The sequence below is a fragment of the Xiphophorus couchianus genome, chromosome 19 (genome assembly GCF_001444195.1).
Source record: "Xiphophorus couchianus chromosome 19, X_couchianus-1.0, whole genome shotgun sequence".
Lineage (NCBI taxonomy): Eukaryota > Metazoa > Chordata > Actinopteri > Cyprinodontiformes > Poeciliidae > Xiphophorus > Xiphophorus couchianus.
In genome coordinates, this window is record NC_040246.1 from 6,089,013 (window position 1) to 6,105,351 (window position 16,339).

Here is a 16,339-nt window from a genome sequence, read left to right on the forward strand (position 1 = left end):
GCCCTTTGTGTGCCCCCAAGTGATTAAATAATTACTAACCTTATTAAAGTGAAAATAATCCCAACACCCATAATAAATGTAGAAGTGGCAGACACATTCAGTATGCATAGTGTGCTTCACTCACAAATTCTGGGACAGCAGATGACGTTGGATGTGGGACAATTTCAGATAAATAAAAAAAAAATCTGGGCAAACCTGACGCACTATTGAGGTAAATCTGATAATCATATAAACACAGTGTAAACACAAGGGTCTCACTGAATGTGATGGTAAAACTCAAAACCAATTTCAATTCAAGACAATGATTTAAAATCCTGCTTAGGAGTAACTTTATTCCGAAATATAACATATGGCAAAAGATCCTCTAGTTACTCCAGCAGCTCCAGAACGTTCAGCATTACGTTGTGAAATCGGTAAAAAAAAAAAAAAAGAAAAAAGAAAGAAAATCAACATCTGTACTATACTTATGTGCTTGATATTTTGAGGAAAAAAATGTTTTCCAAAAAAAGAAAATTAGACTTAAATTTATTAATGCATATCTCTGTCTGTGAAGACAAAATAGGTAATCAGCAATGTGTTACATTAAAATAAAAACAGTCCCCCAAAAAAGTAAAAATCACTACTGGAGGTAAAAACACAAACAAACAACAGCAATAACAATAAAAACAAGACAGTAGTTAAAAAGTGATCAGTAATCCTTACTACCCTTTTGGCTTCCATTTTTAAGTTTCGCTTACATCATGCTCGGCACTGTACAAACATCTAGGAGCCAAAAATCAGATGAGCCAACCGGAGGCGGAGCATGATTTAAAAGGATCCCACAGTGTTCAGTAGTGAATGCTGTACACATGCACACAGTAGTTGGGGACAGCAGTTCAGATCCTGTTGAGGCTGAGTTCAGGATAAGCAAAACCAAACAACAACAACCACCTTATTAAGAAAATGAAAAGAAACAAAATCATCCTGCATATTGCATTCTTTAAATGCTCACTGCTCAGATGCAGAAACTCATAGACTTTACACTATGAAATAATGTAATATCTGTGCATGTAAACAAACTCAATGTTTTTTGTTTTTTTTGATCGCGTCGAGTGAAAGATTGAAATACTGCAGCCTGACATTGATATCAACGTCTAGCCTCGATTCTGGCTTGATTTTGTAACAAGTCAAAGACACACACACATGAGCACGCCCACACGCACACCCACAATCAATTTCAGAGACTCAGATGTGCTGTACGTTTCCACTAACATTAAGGAATCACTAAACTCCGAAATCTTCCACAGAATGAAAACAGAAGCTAACAGAATGTTTCCCGCCTGGGACCCCTTTTTGTTCATTTAAGATTACAGTAAATCTGATGCAGCACCTTCAGAGTTTAAAAAGTACAGAGAGGGACGAGGAGTGTAGTGGAGAAGAAGAAGAAGAAGAAGAAGAAGAAACAGAAAAAGAGAACATATTGCATATTGTTACGATCCATTTCACAGCGGAGTGCACCAATGCCTCTGTCAAGAGAAATGTGATCGATCGTGAAATAAGAAGGTAGTTTGGTCAGAGCACAGAAAGATGGAGCTCAGAGGAAGTGAGAGAGGATGTGAGTGAAAATCAAACAGGCTGTCAGCTTTGATTACCGACATTCAGAATAAATTTGTAGTCCTGTCATCAGTTTTGTCTTGGCGCTGCCTTTCCAATAGTGACATCTTCAGATTTGAGCAAAGGCCTTCAGAGCTGTTTGTGGATGAGCTCACTCAAGATGGATGAGAGAAAAACAGAAGTCAAGGCAGTCGGATGATGGGAAACAGGATTGGTAGAAGGAGGCAGGTGTAAAAGGGCAAACTCTTCAATCCACTGGTCAAAAAAGAAGAGAGACAGCAGGGAAGGAAAAGACGAAGAAAGAGGAAATGTGGAAAGTCAGTGCCAGTCAGTTAAGTAACAATGGCTTCTCCATGACCCAGATCAATCTAGGATATTTAGTCTCTTCTGGAACATTTTTTTTTCAAACTCAGCATTTGTGTTTAGAGCGCAAAAAAATGAAGAAAAATAAAGAAAAGTCCATTTGCGACAATCCAGGTCAGTTGGGTTCGTTTCATTTGTGGTGCATTAGCCCGCAGGAGAAACTATAGGGTTGTTGTACTGGCCAATGGGAGAGCGAGGCAGAGTGGACAGGGAGGAAGGTCACCAGTTCATCATCGAGTTTCTGTTGAGGGTCATGAAGAACACCTGGCTACTACCTCCCGAACGCACCGACGCAAAGAATACCTGGAAAACAGGTGGAGAAAGAAAAAACACTTAAACAAGAAGCTTAGCCTGGGTTTTTAACGCATTTAAAAGCATTAATGTAAACCACTTGTTTTTTTGGGGGGTTTTTTCCAAAGTTATCAAAACGTTCACAGATACAAATCATTAAAGGCTTCTCTGTCCTGACAACAAGCAGCCACCGCCATGTTTCACCGTGACGATGGTGCGTTCAGGGTGATGTGTGGTTTTAGTTTTCCACCATATGTAGAGGCAGAAAACCCTGTTGAATTTTGACTTCATTTACACTACCTAACTGTAACTGAAACGTTTCCACAAATAAAATACACTGACGTTTTAGGTTGTAATGTTACAAAATGTCAAAAAACTTAAGCAATGTCGATATCTTTGCCAGGCAATTATGCAAATCATCTACTAATTCTGTATAACCATAGGAAACATATTTGTTGCTTTCTATTATGGATCAATCCTCTACCTGGAAATTGTTGTATATTGCAGTCACATTGCAATCAATTGTCTTATGTGTGAAATGCAGAGTCAGAAAAAAAATAGTATGGCTGAGAGGAGCTTACATTATGTAGTAATTACCTTATCATTCCGCTCACACAGGAATTTCAGTCTCTGGGCTCTCTTGTGCATGAACACGCCGTCCAGATGACCTGTCTCAACGGAGCGGATCTCTATGGCTTTCTCCCCCCAGCCCATAATCTGATTAGAATGGATATAGGCTGGAAAAAGATGCAAAGTGTTTTTAGTTAAGTTAAATAATAAAATATAGTACAATTATTTCAGTTTGCAATGAACATTATGTCAACAGTAAGAACCAACTTTTGAGCAATCCTTGAAACCAAAGGTCAATTCCGAAGCAAATTCATAAACAAGCTTTTATGAAAAGATACATATATTTAAAAATTTGTAAAGCAAGAAAATAAAACAAAGTTAAACAAAGCAGTGGATTCAGTCCTGTAAAGCTTCAATTTGAAAATCTATGATTCTGGTCAACATGTGTAATGTCCCTGGCTACCACTTGAGGGAAGTAGAGCACAAAAAAAGTTAGCAGCACATTCCACAGACATGTCACAGGCTGAGCACTCCTTATATAGATTCATTCAAGAAATTCAAATATTATTGAAAAGCGAATTTATTTAAGGAACTTTGTCACAAGTGAAACAGATTATGTAGATTGATTACACAGAAATGGGTGTTTGTAAGCCTTTCTTTCTGTTAATTGTAACAATTTCCCACTTTAAGCTAATGAAGACATGACATTTAAAATTAAAATATTACATCAGAACAAAAAAAAAAACAATTGGGATGTACAGTACAGACCAAAAGTTTGGACACACCTTCTAATTCAATGGGTTTTCTTTATTTTCATGACTATTTATAAGGCAAGAAATCCCACTTATTAACCTGACAGGGCAGGTTGACCTATGAAGTGAAAACCATTTCAGGTGACGACCTCTTGAAGCTCATCAAGAAAATGCAGAGTGTGTGCAAAGCAGTAATCACAGCAAAAGGTTGCTACTTTGAAGAAACTAGAATATAAGGGGTATTTTCAGTTGTTTTACACTTTTTTGTTTAGTGCATATTTCCACATGTTATTCATAGTTTTGATGCCTTCAGTGTGAATCTACAATGTCAATAGTCATGAAAATAAAGGAAACTCATTGAATCAAAAGGTGTGTCCAAACCTTTGGTCTGTACTGTATATTCTAATTTACTGAAGATGACTGCACATGAATGTGGCTCTGTATGCCATGATCCATGTCTCATCACCATAGTTGGAAACCTAGATTGGCCACTTTGCTTTTCGAAATAAGTTCGTTCTTCGCCAAAACAGATCGGGAGCGGCACCTGGTGTACAGCAGACGATGCCCCAATCCATCAGTAAATCCACCGTCTCCACTCTAAAGTAACGCATGACCAATCAAGATACTTGAAGTCTTCCACTCAAAGCAGTCCATCCTTTTATAGATTTTGCATAATACATGTACACGTGTAAATTTAAGGAATACCTACCAACAGAGGTAGGCATCTCCCCCCACTGTAGCACCACGTCCTTGGTGATGCGTCCATACGTGTTGACGTAGACCCCCTCGTCCTCATAGCACAACAGCATCTCCATTCCATCAGTCTTAGGGAGAACAACGATAGCATGGGGCGTCACCTGACTCTGGATCTAAGATAAACGCAACCAAAAGCATGTAGGACTTAAGAGAGTGTGGTGAAGTTGATCCTAATTGACTTGATGTTAGAGTATAACAGGCATTAATGCGTCTTTAGTTTTCTCTGCCTACATTCTGTAATCTGGAAAAGAGAAACCAAGCGCAAAACAAGCGTCAGAACAACAAAAAGTTACGTTTTGATTATGTTTTCTCAGATAATTTAGAACTTTAAAGTTGAGATTCTTGGCAATTACTCTCTAATCTGTCACGTCTGAGTTTATAAACAGGAAATAAAAAGTAATCTAGGCTTGATGTTTTGAAGTTATTCTAGTTCTATACTTGACTGACTGAATTGGACTTAATGGATTACATATAACTAAGTGTCATCATCATACCAATTCATGCTGTCAAAAAGCAGTACCAAATATATTCCATAAAAATGTAATTTACTCAGGCAGCCGAGTTAATAATGAAGCACTGCTGGTGCATCTATCAAATATGGAGTACCACAGGGTTCAGTGTTTTTCTTTTTCCCCCACACTTTCTTAAATATCTTTCTTCCTTTCATTCTGTAAACAGTTCTGTCTGAAATAATATTGTGCAACCTGACTTCTCTGTAAATAATGTTAGATGAGATGAAGGTTTAAAGATTTAGAAAATGTAAGAAACTGCTATGCCACATTTTTAGACTGAAATTAAGAAAGTAGAAGTCTTGGTCCTTCTTTCATCCCTTAACTTCAGCCCTTTCTATATCTAGAAAGAGATATAGAAAATTATACAGAATGTTGGCAAGACATGTTACTTTAGCCTGCAGAAAATGATCACTCAAGAGTTGCATTGTAACAAGAACAGCAAAACCTTGTCTCAACCCACAAAGCACCACTTTTACATAACAGCTCAATTAATAGAACTTGTTGCCACACTTCTGCTTTTTCTGTCAACAGTAGGGAAGAGAAACTTGCCCACATGTGTCATAATATTAGTTAATTAAAAATAAGATGAAGGCTTTTCTTACAGGAAGTATGATCTGAACAACTGGAAACAATTTCACTGGAAAGTTAGCATGACTAATTCTGAAAAATGAGGATCATGTTGTTAAACTTGGTTTAAATAATTCCGCTTGGCAGTAAGAATATGTCTGAGCCTTGTGTTAAGCTTCATGGGTGTGAGAAATCTATTCCAACTTGTTAATTTCTGACCAACTTTTGTGTTAATAGCTACACTATAGTGGACGACAAGAACACATGTAATATTGCTCTACGTTCAACGGGGGAACTTTTACTAAACACATCTATTGGTCTACACTACAGGGCAGCATGTCACCTTCATGTGTTTGGAACACTGGAGAGGAAGAAGAGAAAATGGACATTAATAAAAAAATGGAAACAACGAGAAAACCACAAACATTCATTCATGTTGACTGGAAAGGTTTGGGTAAGTGTACGCCAGCTGTTCTGGTTCTTTGAAAGCTTAAGTCAGATCACTTCTGAAATAAATGCAGTTAAAGTATCTCTCTTTGACATCCATCAATTTTTTTTCCCCCACTTACCCGAGATCAGGTTGTGGACATCCAACAGCGGAACAAAGCATCTCTCTCAATTCATTCCCAAGGTGTTTCTAAGCCACAACTGAAAATGTATTTGCCCTCTTCCATATTTATTCTGTTTTTGTTTACTTGTGTTAACAAAAACACAAGTAAACAAATAAATGAAGACTATTCTTCAACTGCAGCATTTCATAGGCTAAAATATGTAGACAGACCAAACTGGATTATTCTATAATGGAGTCTTTAGTCTTTTTGCATAAAGTAAATAAAAAATGGAAGTCCTAACATTTCCATTCTACTGAAACATTATCAAGTTAAGTGCGGTTGATGCAGTTGCGCTCATCTGCATTCAGTCTGATCTGGTTGGTTTCTGTCACATTGTTAAATGGAGCGTATGACTGAACTCCTTTTGAACTTAATGTTTGTTTCCTGTATAGTGAAAAACAATAAAACAGCTTTGCTACAAAAACTGCTTCAGACAACTGATGCTGTGTTGTAGTTGATATAAAACCCCCCAAAGGGATCAATTCCATCTTTGTGGCCTGCAATATGATCAGTTCAATAATGTGTGCATTCTGTCCTCTTTACATGGTTGGTCCAAGCACCAGATTTAGCCAAACTAAAAATAAAACGGAAGCAGAGCTGACATCAATCCCTTTACCGCGCCTCAGTAAATCAATTAAAAAGGTTGTTTCAAGATTTCTTCTTACTGATGACCTTCATCGCTGGGGTTAAGCTAATACTGAATGACTTGAAGCATGGAGAAATTGGAAGCTCCCCGTTGGTGAAGATGATTTATTCAAGCGAAAAAGATAAGCGCATAGAAACGGCATTTTAATCTTACATGTGAGGGGATGTAGATGTCGTAGGGATTGCCTGAGTCCACATCAATGACATGGAAGCCCACACAAGAGCCATAGATAACTTTTAACCTCTGGCCTTCCTCCACTGTGAGGTCAACCAGCTGAGGACGGTGCTGCAACTCAGTGAACGACTGAAAAAGAGGAAGAGAATAGTTAAGGAAAAGAGCATGAAAACCTTCATCGATGAGCAAGAGTAGAGTCAGCCTCCATGCCGCAACGTTTTGTGGCATTAAAAACACAGTGCATTTTTTGTCAAAGTAACTTGGTTGCTATGTCAACATCATTTCAGGTGGAAATAATTCGTCTGAGCTAAGAACCCTGAAAATAAGGAAAGTTGGAGACTTAGAGTTGCCAAAATGTAACAACTTCATCAATGACAATGAAAACCCAATAAAAACCAGTCAACATCAAGGTTTTTGGTCAACATATTTTTTTTTGTTTTGTCTTTATTTCATTAAGAGTCTCCTCACCTAATACTAGTATTTAAAAATTACAGTCTATATCATGACATTTTAACTAAAAAAGTGTAACCTTTTCTTAGAGTTTCTCTGACTGAACCGAGTTATTTTCACTTATTTCCAGTTTATTCTCATCCTTTTTGACACACCAAACTATCAGGAATTTTTTTGTATGTAAATAAATAGTTTGCATTTGAATTTATTATAATAATAAAAGTTGTTTTTTTTTCCCCGAATGCATAAACAATTCAAACATTCATTCTCTAAATTAGTCACAATTTATTTAACTTGCAAAAATACTTTCTTTTGTATTTTTGCACAAAATACAAAAGAAAGTCCAAATAAGACAAAATTGCTTTTTAAAGAAAGAATTATCATTGAGAACAGTCCCACAAAATTAATCGTTAGACTAATTTCAAAAAAAGGCAAGTGGCAGCTGTAACAAATGGTTCAGCATTTTGAATATTTAAAGTGAGATTCTTTAAAACAATATGAGAAATTAATATTGGATCCGTAGAAGACCACATTTATTTGGTATAAACTGAGATTACCCTGGAGGCTCAAGCTAACGGCTAGTCTGAGAGAGGTCAGGCCCAAAGCAGAATCTCAGAAACCTCTCAAGTCCTGCGAATGCTACTATATGAACCATTACAGAGTCATCAAGTCACATTAAATGTGACGACTAAGTAAAAAGAAGCTGTCCCAGGGAATGGAGGTGGTAGGCCTGTGTGAAACATGTGTTAAGAATATAAAGCACTTCCGGTAAAATTAGCTATCTGATATAAAAATAAATTGAAAAAAGTAAATACATCATAGTGGTACAGATGAATGATAAATTGATTTTTACACTACCTTAACATCTGATCAGTTGCTATGGTAAGAGATGTTTGCATATGCCATCAGTTAATCTGGATCTATGCTAGATGAAAGTGCCAAAAATATTTAGCTGGCTGCAGGGAAAATATTTGCTCTCTTTACAACTTCAACTTATTAACAAAAATTCATTTTAAAAATTCCCGACCTTGTGTGCTTGATGTGTTGCTACTGCTACCACCCTAGCATTTATAATGAGAACATGTTCATGCTGTACCTTAAAGGCCATGAATTTGTGGTAAGGTTTTGGTGCCCAGGCGTAGATTTCCACTGAATTCTTAAGTGCAATCACCAGGAACTTGATTCTCTCATACTTTACTGGAGACAGAAGAAAAAATAAAACACACAAATTTTTAAGAGTGCCAGTTTCACATTTCGTAATATTTAAAGAAATAACGCATTACTTAAGATTAAAAATCCGATCAAATTGTAAATATGAACTTGTTCGCAATAGCTTACCTGGATAAGCTATTTCATAAGGTTGAATGAATGAATGAAAAAAATCTAGCCATTTGTATTAATTAAAAACAGCATCTCACCAACTTTATAATGCACACAGCCCTCCAGCTCCCCAACAGTGATCCAACCCTGTTTCTTCTCGACTTCTGGGTCATTGTGTAATATTCTGTTCCTCAGCCAGGACAAATAGTAAACACGCAGCTTGTTCTTTTTCCCTGAGAGAGAGGAGAAGAAAAAAAAACAAAGACCTGATGTAAATTTCTGAAAAGAGGTGATCAGATAAACACAGAAATTATAAGAGACATAGTATTTACCAGATATGGTGACTAACACATTCAGACCCTCCAGCACATCCATCTGTAAAAACCGCCGTCTCGTAATCAGGTTGTAGACTTTGCCCTGCCCACTTCGGTCAAGCAGCATTAAACCATTTTCCGTCCCGACCAACAGGTTCACACCTGAACGCAACACAAACACAGAGGTGTTAATAAAAGGAGGGATTTGTTGATGCATTGGAGAAAATAAAGCATGTTCCTCCTTACCCCAGAGCGCAGCACACAGGATCTCCGAGTTGAACCGCTTCTTGTATTTTCGGATCTCTGGCGTGTCGCTGTGAGGTCTGATGTTTGTAGGGTTCACATTAACAACAGAGATCTTTCTGGCTTCGTTTAGTCGCGCCTGCTCCTGCCTCAGCAGCTCGTTGGCAAACATGGCTGGGACGGGAAGATCGGAAAAGAGGTCAGGTTAAATATTTCGAGAGTGCAGAGTCGTAGTAGCAAAAGTAACGTCTGAAGCTTTTCTTCTACCTGCTGCTGAGCTCTCATCATTTTCACTCGGGGAGGTTTGATAGACACGCGCGTCAACGAAGGGAGTAAACGATGCTTTGGACCCACTCAAACCAAACTGCAAAAACACCAAACCTGATTGGTCAACAGTGGCCTACATTGATCGGCAATACGCACGGCTGAGTGTTCATGAGCGCGGCCGTGGTGATGTGTTTAAGCCTGACCTCGGCCATGTTGCTAAGTTCCTGCAGAGCTGTGGTGGGTGTGGAGTTGGGAGAGTTGCTCTGCTGTACTAGGTCAGGGAGGTTGCCATGGTTACTGTGATTGCTAAAACCATTGCTTTCGGAGTGGCCACCTCTCCTCCTTTCCTTGGCCTGAGTGACAGAAGTAGATGATCATTTGAATCTTAAGTGTGCAGATTGTAGAAGATCGGTAATTGAGAGCACAGCATAAACAAAACCACATTTTTATCCCGAGATACTTTTACATCTACTATTCCTATTCAAAAGTATAAAACTGCTTCAATGTTTTCACATAAAAATTTCATTTGATTTATATGTGGCAGAGAAACAGACAGCAGCATAAAACTTTCTTACAAACCTGAGAATTATTGTGTGAATTTGTTCTGACTTTACCCCGTATTTGAATACAACTAATTTACAACAGTGAAATTTGACCTGAATATAGTTCTGCAAAGTATTGAATCAGTGAGTTTGAACACAACGGTGCAGCATGAGTTTCAGATTTTCATTTGTACAATATTTAAAAAAAATATATATATATGTAAAATTTAGTGCTAATTTGTTTTGATCTATGACAAAAAAAAATCTAAATGAAACTCTGCAAGGGCTTCATGTATTTTGTGTGTGTGCATTACTGAGAATGTGTGTGTGCGTGTTTTCACATTCATCACCTCTCTCATCATCAGAGTACTGTCCCTGGAGCTATTATAGGAGTCTCCCAGAGCGTCCTCTGCCAACCCACCGTACGACTCAGAGCTGCTCTGGACTCCCGGCCTGCAGTGAACACACAGACTCCATCGCTTACAAACAATTTCTGCTGAAACCGCGCCCGCACTCACTTGGCACAGAGCAAATTCCAAATGCGTGCAAATCTTTAATAGTAACAAAAACTGACGGACTGCAGTACATTATATTATATTATATATATATACAAAGAAAGAAAAATTAAAATAGAGATGGCGGCTTACATGATGCGGGGGATGTCGCTAACGGCAACGGTCCCGTCGTGCCCCAGCACCTCCCCGTCCTCATCGCTGCTTTCCGATTCTTCGCTGGAGGATGAGTAGTCTGTGACCTTTATCACGACAGCAAGAATTAAGATCAATGAGAAACTTTGTCGCCTAACAATGTACTATAGATTAGATTAGATTTATTAGACCAAAACACAAAAAGAATCTACATAAAAAAATTATATATCTTGGGTGAACAATTCTGTATCATTAAATGAGTTTTATTTGGAAATATATTTTGCTCCAGAAGTTTGTATTAAAGTTCTTTCTTCAAAAAATTTGGAAGCAAAAGAATGCAATTCTAAACACTTACATTACAAGGACTGTATCAAATAAGGCTATCGTATGTTTAAAGTTCTTTGTTGTTTACTTTCTTCAAGTGCTTTTTCATATTCCTATTTTCTACACTGATTGGATTTAGCCTCAAATAAAACAATTTGCTCTGTTTTGAATTCCTCCAAAGATGATATGAACTACAAGAGATTTCTCCTTTGCTTTGACCAGTGAAGCTGATAATTTATAGCAGGGACTGGGCTTTCCCTCAGGCTTTGTGACCGATGTGGCTACTGGTATAAGAACGATAATATAAATAGGCAAGCAAGCAGCACCCTCCGATCTAATTTATAGGAACGTTACGCTAGCAGATAAAGCAGATCTGATGTTAAAGTGCCCTAAAACCTCCATCCTCTCTTGGACTTGTTTTTGGCACAAAATTAATTCTTATTTCATTTGGCAATCTTTCCAAATGAGTGTAGAGGTTCAGTCATATATTCAAAGATTGCAATATCTCTTTGGCACCCCGTGTAATTGTTTGTAAATTACCTTAAAGCTAATTATGCTTTTATTGCAGTAGTATAATCTCACAGAGATATTTTAAGACAATCCACCTTTTAATTTTAGGACATTAATTCAGTGAGGGGGAAAAAAAATAAGTTTAAGAACCAATTTCTTAAAAAAAAAAACTATAAGTGCCACAAATATTGGTACTCCTGCTGTGAGCACTTTGTATAATCTCCTTTAGCAAGAAAACACTAGATAGTCTACAGTATTGAGTTCTCTCATCTTTCTATAGTTTTTAGCCATAAATGCATGAAAATTGGGATAAGAGGAGCATAGAAGACTGCTGATTGTGTTTGGAGCACCATTAAAAGGTTTCTTTTTGTCACAAAATTTCTATTAAACTGCTGAGAACCCACCCAAAGTGTTTGTGTAGCTTAAAAGTAAGACATAAAAGTCTTTTTTTTATCTTCCCCTTAAACCTGAGAGAAACTTAAAGTCATAGATTGATAATTAAAAGTTAATTCAAAACCCGTACACAACCAGATGAATCAACCACATTTATTTTACCAGAATTTTAGGGAAGAGCAATTAAGTAAACAAAAACAGAATGGCTTAAAATCCTGGACTGTTTGTTAGGTCTAATCCTCTTTGTAAACCGCAGAAAGTCAATAGAATATCACAAGCTAAAACAAACAAAAATAAATAAAAATCTGCAAATATATTTTACTTAGTTTCTGTAAAATGTCCACGTACCTTGACTGGAGGCCGACTTCCTTCCTCTACCCTCAGTTCTCTAAGTTCCTTAGCCAATGCGCTTAAGTCCTTTAACAGAGGACAGAAGAGAAGACGCATACAAAATCCTTTAGTACGTTTTTTTCCTCTACCATTCACCAAAAATCCTGAAGAAAGGCAGAGGGTAAATCACATAAGAGGGTGCAGGGTTCAGCAGCATGACAGGAGGACAATAAATGTGCTGTCACCCACACACAGCCAGGCTTGTAAATGTGTGGAACAAGAGTGCTGATTTTACCGATTTCATTTTAGCTCACTAATTTCGACACAACTTCGTGAGCTTTAACAATCAGCACTTTTATTCGCTCAAGAAGAAGAGAGACACAGCGGCTTCAGGGCTGATGCTCCATAAGAGGGCAGCATCTCTCGGCCTCGCTCTCTAACCATCATCCACATGCCAACCAACCCAAGGGGTCAAGCCGATGGATCGGACCAATCATGCAAACAGAGGCGAGGTGGACTGCTTACCAGCTCCTCCTGACCAGTTACCACGACAACAAAGAAACAGGAAAGAATGATTCAGAGGATGTTCAGGTGCTCGGCAGCTTGTCTTTTACCCCCGTTTCCCCTCTTGGATGTATCCACACAAATCATGCATGTATGCAACTCGCTCCAGTACCAGCCCACATATACTCTCTTAGGTGTGTGTGTCAACGCACACACACACCGACATTGCCATAGCACCCTGGATTTTCAGAGCTGGAAGGAGAAACACTTGACTTCCTGTGAGACCAACTAACTTCACCATGCTAGGAGAGGATGAGAAAGTCTCACAATTTCAGCTAAAGATGACCGGGATTAAAATTAAAAAAAAGAAAAGAAGAGAGGGGGACTCAGTTGTCACTAACCTCATCTATGGCTTTCTTATAGCTCTGAAGAATAGCAAAGAGACAGAGGAGCACAGACAGAAAGAGAAGAGCAGGTGAACAGTAGAAAAATAGAGGAGGAGGCAAGTAAAAGCTTCCGAGAGAGGAGATGGAAAATAACTGTGTGTCTGTTTCCTGCTGGACTCACTGCAGGTCTGCTGGGTCTGGCTGATTCCCGGCCTTCCTCCTGTTTGGGTTTGACCTCTTCGTTGGCTCCAGGAGGAGTTCCGACCTTCTTGGTCTGGCCTATAAAACCCCAAAAAACCGACCTTAAACATCAGTTTACATTAAAGGGATTTGTTGCAAAGAATTTAGAAGTAAGCTATTGTTCAGAAAAAAAAGAAAAAAACATCTTCTATGGTTTTGCGAGAAACAGAAAATTAGACTTCTTAGGGGTTTCTTTCAACAATAGCTTTCCTCTCACCGTTATTCCAAAAAGGCCAGGTTTGGGAAATGCACAATTAAAATATGTTCTGCCGACAATTACTCTTTGGTTACCAGGGGCTTCCAGCAGGCTTCTTGCCTGCTTCTCTTTTTCAGAAATGTTCTCTTTGTACAGCCTGTAAGTTTACATCAAGAGGTCTACAACACTTACAACCCAGAGGTCATTTCTGTCCTTGGGCTTGCTAAATAAAATTTGTTGAAAGCCATAAAAGCTACATGACCCATTGAAGACAAAGAGCTTCTCAATTTTATAAATACTAACAGTATCCTACCAGAAAGAACAAATTCAATTCTTAAATTTGAAAGCAGCAATCAGTTTTTGATCTAGAAACTTAATCAGTCTGAACAAACAAAACAAAATTTAAAAAAATGCAGTGCACCATAAATGTTCACTGCATTTACATTACTTTGAACAAGAAAATGAATATATTATTTGTTTTACTTTGATCAGCAGCAGAAGAAAAAAACTTCCCCAAATCCTGGTACTTATTTGATTTTACAACAGGTGAAAATGCTCTGCACAAGGCTCTGTATCAGCATAACTTTTCTGACTACAAGGACCTTGTCATTGATTTCATTCTTGCAAATGTTTTTTTTATTATTTTTTTTTTTTACTGAGCTGCCCCACAGTTCTTAAAGCTTGCCTGTGGTTACGAAATGCGACGACTTATCTGTGCTTCGTCCTATCACCGCCTCTGTGGCAGAGAGAGATCTGAGAATGCTGTGTTTAAACCATCCCTCCGGCCCTCTGTTTGACACTTCCCTGTATCTCCCTCACTCATTTCCTGCCCCATATCTCTCCATAGACTATGAGTAACAGGACACATCAGACAAGCTGATCGGAGCACAGCAGCAAACGACAATATCCTGCTGAAAGCCTCAGAGAGTAAGTGGATGTTTTGTTTGTTGTTGTTTTCCGTCTGCGTTTTCGCAAGAAATCTTACTCTTACGCTAGACTTTCTGCAACCCTCGGCATGCAGCGTAGATGTGTGCTTGTATGTTTATTCCTTTAAATACCTCTCCTCTCGGAAGAGCCTCCCTGAGATGAAGGAGAAGACGATGATGACGAGTTAGAGGACGTCCTTTGCAGCATGGCATCGAGGGAAAGCTCAGAACGGCGCAGATCCGGATTACTGAAAACAGGGCAGGAAGCCGCACAATTGCTTTGTTTCGAACTTAACATCATCAGAGACAAAAGGTTAAAAAACACCTAATAAAGTCAATGAGGTTTGGTGGGTCTCCTTGTTGGATTTCTATCTAATTAAAAGCAACATATTCGCTCTTTTCACAAAGGAAGAGTGAACACGGTAAATATTTTTTGGGGGGTAGCTAAGCCAGTTTTCTGTTTTGGTGTTTACCTGGCCCGTATGAGCTGGGAACCGGAGCGATGGCCCAGACCCACACCACCATTTGGGGAATTCTTTCTAACAAGGGCTGGAGAGATGGAGGTTGTCCTCTGGGGAACCTGGATAAGCAAAACCACACAAAAAAAACTAAGAAACATTTAAGTTTAAAAGAAATGTGAGAAAGATCGTAGAATGTGAATCTGTTGCCAGGAATAGGATAGTCTGTCTTTTAATCACTACTGCTGTAATCTTTGCTTTTAAGCACAAAATTAAAGAAAAAAAAAACATGATGAAGTGTGAAACATAAGTTAAACAAGAAAAAAAACACAATTCAAATAAATCAGTACTTCACAAAATTATAATCAAGAATCAGTTCTTTTCAGCCTTCATTAAATACCAACCCTGGGGGGGATATCCTCTTCCCTCAACCAAGCAGTCCTGTCTCGATCTCGTTCCTCCCTGCTGCTGATGTGCCGCTGGGGCTCCGGGGTATCAGAGCTGGGGTCTGAGTTCTGACGGGGCATCTCGGGCTTCGGCGACGCCACGCCAGCCCCCTCGCTCTGCGCCGAGCCCGTCTGGTCTTGGAGAGATGGCGAGCCGGACATGGAGCCGGAGTGGGCCTTCGAGGGAATGAGATGGGCCATCTGAGGTGAAGTCAATGAACGGAGTGACCGACGGAACGAATGCCAGTAAAGAAGGTTGACAAGGTGGATGGAAGGAAAGAATAGAGGAGAATGTAAGTGTATGAAAATGGATGGAAATGGTATTGAATTGAGGCATGAAAAAAAGAGAGATGGGGGGAGGGAGACAGAAACGTTAGACAAATTACCAAATCATATGTTGCACAAAGCTTTTGAAGCAATAATGTAAACAGGGTGTGTAATTATTTGTGTGGGAGCACATGAAACATTTATACGACTCTTTCTGCTCACACGCACCCAGTCACACACACCTGTGGTTCAATGGAGCGGTGGATGGGAGGGGTGCGGGTGGGCTGCATGCCTCCGCTGCTGAACGACTCGGAGCGGGGAGGGAGGGAAGGGTCGGAGATGCGGTGGGACACTTTGTGCTGCAGCGCTGGCGAGCTCTGCCTGTTCATCTTAGATCGCTCCTCCACCTGAGACAGGCCACATACCACAGTCACTCGCAGCACAATCAATCACCATGCTTCACCCACCACTGTTTATCAACCCCCCCGTTTCCCCGTGCACCACCTCTGTAAGCCACGAGACGCTCTTAAAGTCCTTCGGTTTTTAAAGGGACAGCAGCCAGAAGGTGGGGAACTCATGGGTAATAGTCTGGTTTTTCCGGTCTTTAATTACATAGCTATGCCTTCAAGGGATTCGTCGTAAGTCTCATTTTCCTTGTCATAACCTGCCTTAATGTCATGACATCGGAGCAGATTTTAATCTCAACCAGAGTTCAACAAAAATCCTCGTTAAAAGTTATGC

The 16,339-nt window shown here is 39.1% G+C and overlaps 1 protein-coding gene across 8 annotated transcripts in view; it reads right to left on the reverse strand.

Annotated features, from left to right (window-relative positions):
• Window positions 1-509: 509 nt before the first annotated feature.
• tnika (TRAF2 and NCK interacting kinase a) overlaps window positions 510-16,339 on the reverse strand; it is a 71,759-nt gene continuing 55,929 nt past the window's right edge. For 2 of the 8 annotated variants that reach the window (XM_028000031.1, XM_028000027.1), the window contains 20 exons: window positions 15,841-16,005; window positions 15,290-15,532; window positions 14,901-15,007; window positions 14,560-14,675; window positions 13,247-13,344; window positions 13,081-13,104; window positions 12,194-12,262; window positions 10,619-10,725; window positions 10,322-10,424; window positions 9,633-9,782; window positions 9,430-9,526; window positions 9,166-9,336; window positions 8,938-9,081; window positions 8,704-8,838; window positions 8,382-8,482; window positions 6,815-6,964; window positions 5,748-5,765; window positions 4,279-4,438; window positions 2,845-2,984; window positions 510-2,259 (listed from right to left, as the gene is read on the reverse strand). In XM_028000031.1, coding sequence (XP_027855832.1) covers window positions 2,176-2,259; window positions 2,845-2,984; window positions 4,279-4,438; window positions 5,748-5,765; window positions 6,815-6,964; window positions 8,382-8,482; window positions 8,704-8,838; window positions 8,938-9,081; window positions 9,166-9,336; window positions 9,430-9,526; window positions 9,633-9,782; window positions 10,322-10,424; window positions 10,619-10,725; window positions 12,194-12,262; window positions 13,081-13,104; window positions 13,247-13,344; window positions 14,560-14,675; window positions 14,901-15,007; window positions 15,290-15,532; window positions 15,841-16,005 — 2,382 coding nt within the window. In that variant the 3' untranslated portion in view covers window positions 510-2,175. The remainder of the gene's footprint in view (window positions 2,260-2,844; window positions 2,985-4,278; window positions 4,439-5,747; window positions 5,766-6,814; window positions 6,965-8,381; window positions 8,483-8,703; window positions 8,839-8,937; window positions 9,082-9,165; window positions 9,337-9,429; window positions 9,527-9,632; window positions 9,783-10,321; window positions 10,425-10,618; window positions 10,726-12,193; window positions 12,263-13,080; window positions 13,105-13,246; window positions 13,345-14,559; window positions 14,676-14,900; window positions 15,008-15,289; window positions 15,533-15,840; window positions 16,006-16,339) is intronic. The other 6 variants (XM_028000029.1, XM_028000032.1, XM_028000034.1 and 3 more) reach the window with 3 other exon arrangements.